Source organism: Rasamsonia byssochlamydoides (genome assembly GCF_041956645.1).
Source record: "Rasamsonia byssochlamydoides strain NRRL 3658 unplaced genomic scaffold VTN77scaffold_29, whole genome shotgun sequence".
Lineage (NCBI taxonomy): Eukaryota > Fungi > Ascomycota > Eurotiomycetes > Eurotiales > Trichocomaceae > Rasamsonia > Rasamsonia byssochlamydoides.
Window position 1 is genome coordinate 309,303 of NW_027192412.1, and position 10,042 is coordinate 319,344.

Genomic DNA, 10,042 nt, shown 5'->3' on the forward strand with positions numbered 1-10,042 from the left:
TGCTTGCAGCATTCCTGGAGCGCATGATACTCTTGTACTTCTCCTGACAGATTTTCTCGCGGTTCCACCTCTCCTTCTCTTCAGCATGGCGTCGCGAGATCCCGCGGCGACGGTCCGCCCGCGTTCCCGTCGCTCCATCGCACATATGCCTCGCTCCAAGACGACTTCTGGCGTGGATCAAGAGAATGTCACCACAGATATTGGCACGATTCGAGGGGGTACGAGCAATGGAAAGTCAGGGTCCCGAGACAAGAAGTCGCGCAGCAAGAGTATTGGCCCTGGTGGTCTGGACGCGTTACAGGACTCCAACGGCAATCGGCGCAAGGTACCTACGATGAATTTACCAGCAATGTCTTAATCTGGATTCACTGACTGCTTCTTCTGTAGTCGACCGCTGCTTTCCCTCTTAAATCCATTCTCAAACCTACCATTCCCGTTTCCCCTATTCAACAGATTCCATCCTTCGCAGAATCGCGCAAGCGAGCTTCAAGTCGCAGTCCCTCCCCGAGCAAATCAAGAAATGGCACAAATAGAAATCAGCAACCGGGGGAAGGATTGCTAATTGATTTCTCGACCCCAACGCGCGCCCCTGTGAGTGGCACCGATCAACTCGATAATCCCTTTGACGCCTTCAATGCCTCATCCGCAATCCGCGATGCAAAGGAACGCGAGGAGAGAGAGCGGAGAGAGCGGGAAAGACAGGCTATCATCGAGCAGAGAGAAGCACGTCGGAAATCTATGGGTGAGTCAATTCTGTGCTGATCTGTTACTCGTCGACTGACCCCCGCATAGCCAATCGACGAGTTTCGTTTGCGCCCGAAGCCACACTACATACGTGGAATGTTGTCGAGCTAGGCGAGGACTCCACCTCGTCCTCTGCATCAAACTCAACAAGGCGCGCCTCTTCCTTGACCAATTCGACCAACCAAGCTGGTCATGGATCGGATCATTCGGACCCGCCGTCGTCGCCCGAACCGGATGACGATCCAGATGCTGCATTTTCGCCAGTGCCACACCATGGTCTGCATGGGCAATCTGAAGATCTATCGTCGAGCCCTTTCAGCGGCAGTTCTGCGGGAGGCAGTGAGGAACCTGGGACTCCTGGCGGGGACGGCGGGGATGGTGAGGGCGAATCCGATTCGGACAATGATTTCGACGGTGAAAGCACGGCGATGAGCCTCGACGATGTCACCAGTCGAACGAACGCTACTTCTCATTCGGATGGCTCGACCACCAGCTCCAGTGAAAGGTTGAACGCAGCACTTCGTCAAGCAGCGCAAGCAGCGGGAACACAAGCCATTGGTGTTGATGAGGATGGCGAGATGTCGATGGAGATAGCTGATCAGGAAATTACTGGTGCTTTCCAACCATGGATTAAGAAGGGACAGAGGATCAGTTTTGATATGGAGGACCTAAGTGCGTTACAGGACCAGGAGAATATCAATCCATTCCAGCCGCAAGGACAGAGCAACAATGATGATGACGATGATAATGATATCGAGAACGAAGAACTCAGTATGGATATCACAAATGCACTCGGGCGCATATTGGGCAAAGATTCCAGCCGTCGTCAGAGTACTGATCGCCGAAAGTCTACGGGAGAAGAGACAAATTATGACGAGAAGACAATGGAATTCACAAATGTTGTTGGAGGAATTCAGGCACAACAATCACCTGCCAAGTCAGATGCTGACAGCAATGTGAGCGAAAATGAGGAAATGACCATGGAATTCACGTCAGTTGTTGGAGGCGTCCTTAGCAAACGACCATTGGGTTCATACAACCCGGATGGGAGTGTCTTCAATGACACGCCCCAGCAACAGACAAGTGCTGGCCGGAATTTTTCTGAGTGGGGCACTGATGAAGACGATGGAGAAGAGATGGATATGGAATTCACTGGAGCTGTTGGCGGTATTCTCTCCCCGATTGAGGAGCGGACAGAACCTCAGGACGACCAAACGGCTGGTATGGATTTCACGACAGCGATGGGCAGGATTTTGTCACCTGAGGTTGGAACAGATAACAAACAGCAGGCCAAAGAACTCATGGAACTTGAATCTGATGCTGGCCAATTGGTCAGTTCACCCTTTCAAGAGCAGGTTCCCCCATCTCCTCCTAAGCTGCCGGCATCACATCATGTGGCTCCGGTTGCGTCTGAAAGTGGAAGTCCTAGCCTAGCGAGTGTCAAATCACGACAAACAAGGAGAAGCTCTGAACGCCGACCATCGACGACACCAACTTCACCTTCACGACAGACTACGCCACTAAGGAAACCCTCGACGCCCTCAAAGCAGCTGACACCCCAACCTCTCCAACCTTCGACTCCTGGAAAGACTCCTCCTTCAAGCAACATGACTTTCAGAAGTGCGTCACCTAGTAAGAAACTTTTCAGGCAAGAGATTGCGTCGGCGACCAAGTCCCAGTCCCCAAGACGCGGAAATTTATTTGAGAGTGATGCAAAGACTGGGCAGTCAACCCCCGCCTTCATTTTGCGGCCACATCCGAGACGTTCTTCCGGCTTAGGGATTGATAAAGAGGGTCTTGGATCGCCCCGTGTTGCTGAAATGCTTGATCGTCGTCGGTCTATTGGCGAAGACGCCCAAGAGTTCGTTCCCCAAGCGCAGCCTCCCAGGCAGCTTCGCTTCGACGACCCTGTGAAAATGCAGGAGGAAGTTGATCGTGAACGAGAGGAAGAGGAGAACCGAGAGGACGGCCACATTCCGCCTCCGCAGCTGAACGATCGTGATGCAACGTCGAACTTGAAGGAACTCATTTCGAGTTTGACTCCGAAGAAAAAGAAGATTCGCAAGAGTCTACACGTCGGAGCTGCCAAGGGTTTGCTTGGGAAACGACCGCCTGAGCTTGATCAGGATGATGACGAGGAAGATAACTCACCGAAACGAATCCGTGGTCGTGAGGCTAGTCCTGTGAAGAATGTGAAGCTCCCTGCACCGCCTTCGAAGGAAGAGACAGTTGTACGGAAAACTCGTGCCTCGACGAGTAAACTCTTTGAATCGCCGGAAAAGAGTGGCAGCTTCACTCCAAAGGAAAAGCATCCAAGCGGGGAAGTTACGAGCCCTGCAAAGGGTGAGGGAGATGCTCAGGAGCCTCCTGCATCGCCACGGCCTGATGCAGAAAGCCAGGAGACACAAGAAGCCGAACCGGAGTGGGAGCCGATTCAGCTACAGGATTTCTTAAACATGACAAATATCCATTTCATGGAGCTCACCACCACCAAGCGACGGCATACGACCGCTCCCAGCAGTGACCAAAAAGCATCGGGGAATAATGGAGACCGCGAATCTAAGGGAGCAATCAGCCTTGAAGACTGTGTGGCGGCTGGCTTTTGCACAGTACCAATGCTTGAGCTGTATCAGCATGTGAGTTCCCCTGCTGTTTTTATTCCCCTTTCTTTTTACTTCTGCCTGGCAATTGACACATTCACCGACGTTGCTAGTCATGTCGTGAGTTGAAATCGTACATCTCCGAGGGAAGACAGATCATTCGTTCCATCGAGGCCGAAACATACGCGGACAATCCACCACTGTTTCGTGAATACGTGACTGCTCGCCCGGATATCCGTCTGTTGATGGACAACCAGTTCCGCAATGTCAAGACGCACGCCAGATTGCTCAGTAAGGCTATGTGGTATGAATGGCGGATGAAACTGCTTGAAGGGCTCAAAGAGGGGCTCGACCGTCATGTCGAGGAGATGAAAGCAGATGACGCGATCCTGTCGAAGCAGGAGAAGATTCTCAACAGCGTGGTCCCAGGGCTCGTGGAAAAGCACTCCACTTTGCAGTCGGAGGCGACCAAGCTCCAGCAGATCGTTGACGAGATGGAAAACTGCGACCAGGATGAGCTGCGCCGTGCGAGGGAGAGACTTGCCAAGCTAGACGCTGAGATCGCCGCGAAGAAGAAACAGCTCCAGGAGATGCAGGAAGACCTGCAAGACAAAGTCGATACGATTGAGGCTGGAGCAGAACTCAAATCGGAGTTTATGACACAGATTCGGGAAGCAGAGCGCATCAAGGAGGAATGTCGCGGATGGAGTGTGAAAGAAGTCAACACACTGAAGGGTAAGTCGCTCAGCTTAGCATAGCCACAGTGTAGTGACTGATGATTCGTTCTAGCATCTGTCCACGCGTTGGAAGCCCAGTCTGGCTGGTCAATCGTCTCGGCCGCAGAATCATCGGCGGGACCATTGTTAACAATGCGTTATCGGGACGAGCTTCAGGTCATTTTCCACCCGAAGGATTTCAGGGCTCCTGGTTCAGATACACCATCTCCCGAGAAAATGGACTCGGATATGGGTACGACGTCGGTTGAACTCATGTATCGCCCCAAGAAGGGAGTCGCGTCTGCAGCTTCGCTCACGCCGGCGAAGTCTCTCATTCTGTCTTTTCTCCGGAGCAGGATTGCAACTATTCCACGGTTCTCTACTTCCCCCAAGCAACTGTTACGCTTTATCTCCGAGGCGTGGAATCTTGCCCTTACTCTGGAGGAGGAGATGCGCATGTTAGAATTCAACGGCGTTACCAAAGTCACTCTGATGGAGAAAGAAGGAGCTCGACCGTCCTTGCGAGCGAGGTGCATTCTCCTTGGCAATATGACTCCGGGAGAGCCGCTGCGCAATGCCCGAGTCGACGTGGACTTTATCGTGACGCCTCGCATAGTCGGACAGAAGAACAAAGGAAATGCAGGAGAAGCGATCGGCGACAAGCTGGAACTGGATGTCGACGTGGCATTGAGCAAAGTCTACGGATTTGGCAATCACGACGGGGCGGGCCTTTCAGAGTCCCGGATGCGAGACATCATCTTGCAGAGCCCAGCGATGTCTTCGCAGGGCAAGAAGAAGATTCCTTCGGAATTAACATCGGGATCAGGCTTGGGACACGGCGTTTGGGGCCAGGCGGTGCGCGATCTTGCCGTGAAGGTTTTTTCTTGATCGATTTTGTCGCAGCTTGTGTTGTTTAACTCGGTACCGGGTGGCTTGGACATCTATGTATCTGTATTCTGTACTGTACATAAGGAAAATTGGAGCACTGAGTTCAGCTTTATGGAGTTAAGAAACTTTCTCTGGTCTAGGTAATGTTTTTTCCTAATACAGTCTCGTGCATTACTTTATTCTTCCGAGAGAAGTCTATGCAGCTGCCCGCTCGAGTCAAAATAGACGTTAGATAATCCTTCATTCTCTGGGGATTACACAGTCTGTAGAGTCGTTCGTTTAAAGTTGCTCCTTCAACTGATGCCGTCGTCGTTCAGGATATTGAAAGGAGGTATCTACCAGCCTAGCTGGCTACTTACCTAGGTAGTTAGCTTGCAAGCCTGCATGCCGGCGGGGTTTCGTCGACATTTAAATCCGACTCCGTGCCGACTATCCCGCACCACCGGCTCCGCCAGCAACAGCCACAAAAAACTTATTATTAAAGTCAGTCTAACTTGGAGTTTATTTGGACCGTGAGACGACGAGAAAAGAAAAGCCGCAAAAGGCTCCATATTATTAATTACATCATATCGGGAAACGGAGAGGGCCATGTCCGTCGGAAGGATCCACTGCCGCAAAGGCTAGTTCTATCATCCGATTACCGACTCACCGAGCAGCCACACAGCGACTCCCGCCAAGCCATGTGGCTCAGACCGCTGTCAGGGCATCCGTGAAACATTTTGATCACTTTTATCAATCGATTGATCAATCTTTTTTTTTTTTAATTTCTGGTCGTTGAGAAGTGAGTATTGTACATATCGGGCTGGTGACCTCCAAACGATGCAGAGTCCGGGGCCGCCAGGCTGGAGTGTTTCCCGCTCGACCAGCGGCGGCGGCCTTTCTGCGTTCGCTCCACAAGTGGATCGCCATCATGGAGACTGGCATAGATATGAAGATGGAGATGGAAATGTAGATGTCGATGGCGACACGGAGTGGAAGAACCAACAGCATGATGAATATGGCACGCGGAGACGGGCGCCAACGGTGGGCACATTTTCCCGGAATTTGTTTACTACAGACCAGGACTGACTGCTGCCAAGGCATGCGATATGTGTCGGAGAAGAAAGATTAAATGCGAGTTTGAGGGCTCTGCGAATGTATGCATTCAGTGCATGCAACGCAAGACCAGATGCGCTTTCAATTCGAGGAAACAGAAGGTCGAATCTCTGAAGAGGTAAATTAATTTCCCTCGAGCCGGATCTTCCTTTCTTTTGAACCTGAGCTGGGCATTAAATGATGGATCTCCAGAGCACAGCATGTGAGATCCTTGGAAATGCGCCTGAAGCAGCTTGAATCTCTGTTACGAAATGCCGGACTTCTTCCTCAGGTCTATATCAACGAGGAGCTCTCTCGTGACGATGAAGACCTAGATTATGAGAATGAGAGCGACAGTGATGACGATGATCATGACCTAATGAACGACGATGAGCACACCGACAACAGTACCGAAAAGCCTGTCACGCCCAGTTCATCGACGTCGTCGCACTCTGAGAGCAACCGGGACGGGGATCCCCCTGCCCCTAACCTCTCGCTACTCAAATCGTGGATGGAAGGGGAGCCACGATACTATGGTACGTTCACCTAGGCTGTCCACAGACATTGACTCATAGGAACTGCTAGGCTATGCGTCCAGTCTCTCCATCCTGTCTCAAGAAGGGATCCAGTGGATCAGGGACAAGTCAGGCGAGACCGATTTCCCCGACACAGTCCTTTCCCAGCCATGCTGGAAAACTCAACCGTGGGGTTATTGGCGGCCTGATGTCTTTCACGATCTCTTCTCGTGCCGGGTCTTCAAAGCTCTGCCGCCCCGGTCTGAGGTCTTCGCCCTGCTGAAAATCTACTTTCAGACCACCAACCGCATCTTCCCCGTCTATCATGAGGAATCTTTCATGCGGATGGTAGAGTGGCAGTATACGCAGCAGACTTGTACCGATGTTGCGCGATGGGCGAGCATCAACATTCTGCTGGCCCTCAGCTACCGATACCGACCCAGCCACGGTCCACGGCCGGAAAAAGACAACGAGAGAGCCTGGCTGTACTTCAAAAACGCCGCCTCCGTGCTGACGGAGCTGAGCTTGCGGCGGAGCGATCTGCTGAGCATCCAGGCGCTATTGGCGATGGTGTGTGTATACCCTTCATCTGAGGATCGCAACTAATTGATTTAGGCACTTTTCCTCCGAGGCAACAGTGGCCTCTGGGCAACAGTTCCTGTCGTCACGGCGGCGATCCGATCCTGCCACTCATTAGGTCTCCATAAACGTTTGCCTCGGAACGATCTCTCGCCCATAGAGCAAGAGCAACGAAAAAGGGTTTTCTGGATTGCCTACTTTTTTGATCAAACGTGTGCAGTTCCTGTTTCCATGCCGGAGCGGGACCTAGGCTAATTTTGAGAGCAGTATCTCGATTTACACAGGAATGGCAGCGCTGCAGGATTACGAGGATTTCGACGTCGACCTGCCGAGTGACGACCCTCCGGAAGGAGGAGCAGGGTTAGAGCTGAGCCGGCAGAACTGGACTGTGCGTTACTTCCGGATTTTGTGCCAGCATACGGTCATCAAGAGCCGGATCTACAAGGAACTGTATTCGACCAAGGCGCTCGCCAAGTCAATTTCCGAAGTTCGTGCGACAGTGGCCGAGTTGAATGCGGAACTGGAAAAATGGAAACGGGAAAACCCGTACATCAACGCGTCGTCGCCATCAGGCGCGGGGAAAGACGACATGGAATTGATTGCGAGACTCGGGCAGCGGCTGTCGTACTACAACTCGTTAATTATCATCCATCGGATGCCGTTATTGCATGAAATGACGGCCTGGAGCCGTCTCCAGCAACGTGTGGATCCCAAAGTCGATTTTAAATCCATCTTTGCCGAGTCGTACGAGTCGACTCAGGTTTGCGTCCAGGCCGCGCGAGACTCGCTAAAGCTGATCGATCAGCTGCCCTGGAGGGATGTCGGATACGCTTGGTAGGTACGATTCGACCCGGCAAGTTGAGACGAAGCTAATATTCGGGCTAGGTCTCTTTTGCATTACCTTTTTGTCGCGGTCGTCATCGTCTTTGGCAATATCCTCCGGGAGACGAGGGACCCCAAGACCCAGGAAGATCTCAAGTTGCTGAACACGGCGGTCACTTACTTCAACACGCTTGCTCCGCAGAACGGACGGTCGAAGACAGCCAAGTTCATGGCCACGATGAGTTCTATTATGGAACGGGTGGCCAAGAAAGTTGTCGACAAGGAGGCGAAGGATCCGAAAGTCGCAGACAGTGGTTCCACTTCGATGGTTGCCTCGAAACAGCAGAACTCGACGGCATCTGCAGGAAAGTCCTCCAGCTCAGCTGGCGACGTGCAGATTCCTGACATCGAGGGATTTCCCCCGGTGAATTCATCCGGCTACGTCGTGCCGGGGAGTCCTTCCGATCAGTGCTCATCATCATCATTCATCCCAGCGACTATCCCTGCTGCCACTAATGTCGATACGACAGTGGATACAACAGTGGACATGACCGGTTTAAGACCACCGCAAGACACTGAACAGCTGAGCACTGCCCCCAGCTACCCGTGGGTTCTTCCAGATGCGTATTCTGCGTATTCTTCGTTCGCCGACGAGCGGTCCGTGCCGTCGGAGCTGTGGCAGATCCCCATCACGGCTGAGTGGCAACTGCTCGACCAGTTTCCGGAATTGCAGATCAACTCCGTGGTGCAGACTATGGAGAACGGTGTGGATGGCAGTACTGTTCCGGATATGGGGCAGGATCTGTTCAATCAGACGTGGCACAGTTATGGATAGTTGTCGCCAGAGGCAGTGCTGTCGCTGCAGCGTTCTGATCGCAATTCTGATACTAGGTCACATGTCGATACGGAAACAATTTGGCAGACAACAGGGTCTATTGATTCGAATGGGGTGCAGTCAGGAACGGATACCATGGGAGCAGGATCAAGAGATCAGCTACGTAACCACTCGAGAAGCTTGATACCAACTCCCACTAGTGGACGCGCTGATACATTGCTATCCATGGGTATCTGATAAGCATGCCGTGTCGTATTACCTGCCATGACTATTTGGCTCGCCCAGCACCATGTAAAGCCCGGTTTCCAGGTTCCAGCTGTACCTGAGGCGAATAGATGTTATAGGGGTATTCCACAGCATCGAGTCCGTCCACCGGCCCTGACGCAGCTTTGATTCCAACCTGAGAGAGTGTGGTTTCCCGCCGAAAAAGCCTCTAGATACTCCTGGTTTGCGAATCGTGCAAACTCACTGTTGTTTGTGGTCTTGGTACGATGGTGTCCCCGACTTGGACATACATCTGAAGGTTCCACGGAGGCAGGCGCCCATCCTATAGTCCAAAACGACAGCATCATGGCAAGGTGGATTGGATATCAGCAAACAGAGAACGTGTCACGCAGGTTGTGATGCTCGCAGGCAATGGGCCAGGCCAGGCTTACCGGGTGTATGGGAGTGAGACTCTCTCTCAAAATCGAGAGTCATGTCATGTCATTCAACCGATATCCAGTGTCTGTCTGTTACCATAAGCCATATCACACTCTTGGCAGTGACAAACAAACAAACAAACACCTGGCCTGGCCTAGAAATTTTGCCTCTTTCGCATCATCTATCAATCACTTTTGCACCTGTTGTCACGCGCACATCCTGTCTGCCTATCATAGCCTGGAGAAACCACCACCCACCTACCTGTCCCCAGCAAAGCAACCAAGCAATCACCCCATCGCCTACCCTGACCTAAGGGCATATACCTATCACCCCATCATCTCCCTCTCAATCAACAACCCGGGCTGCAATGGTAGAGTGCTTAGGTCTCTACCTGAAACCAAAGCAGTCTGGTCACAGACTGGTCAAGCAGCTGGGGTGTGAATCCCTCTGGTTCCAAACAAAAGGAACCGAACAATATCACCTGACAAAAAAGAAATTTGGGGGGTGTTCTGGGAGGAAGGACACCCCGTCTTACATGCTTTTTGTTTTTCTTTATTTTATTTTATTTTATTTTATTTTATTTTATTTTATTTTATTTTATTTTATTTTATTTTATTTTATTTTATT

The 10,042-nt window shown here is 51.7% G+C and overlaps 2 protein-coding genes across 2 annotated transcripts; both read left to right on the forward strand.

Moving 5' to 3' along the window:
- Positions 1-85: 85 nt before the first annotated feature.
- VTN77DRAFT_4070 (uncharacterized protein) lies at positions 86-4,948 on the forward strand (the record flags this gene model as incomplete). Its single annotated transcript, XM_069420089.1, has 5 exons — positions 86-325; positions 388-742; positions 793-3,380; positions 3,458-4,079; positions 4,134-4,948. 5 exons carry the CDS (start codon positions 86-88, stop codon positions 4,946-4,948), a joined length of 4,620 nt encoding a protein of 1,539 aa, XP_069277974.1.
- Positions 4,949-5,767: 819 nt separating this feature from the next.
- VTN77DRAFT_4071 (uncharacterized protein) lies at positions 5,768-8,773 on the forward strand (the record flags this gene model as incomplete). Its single annotated transcript, XM_069420090.1, has 7 exons — positions 5,768-5,971; positions 6,028-6,161; positions 6,236-6,558; positions 6,608-7,107; positions 7,153-7,328; positions 7,384-7,950; positions 8,002-8,773. The coding sequence occupies 7 exons, from the start codon at positions 5,768-5,770 to the stop codon at positions 8,771-8,773; spliced, it is 2,676 nt and encodes an 891-aa protein (XP_069277975.1).
- Positions 8,774-10,042: the final 1,269 nt, after the last annotated feature.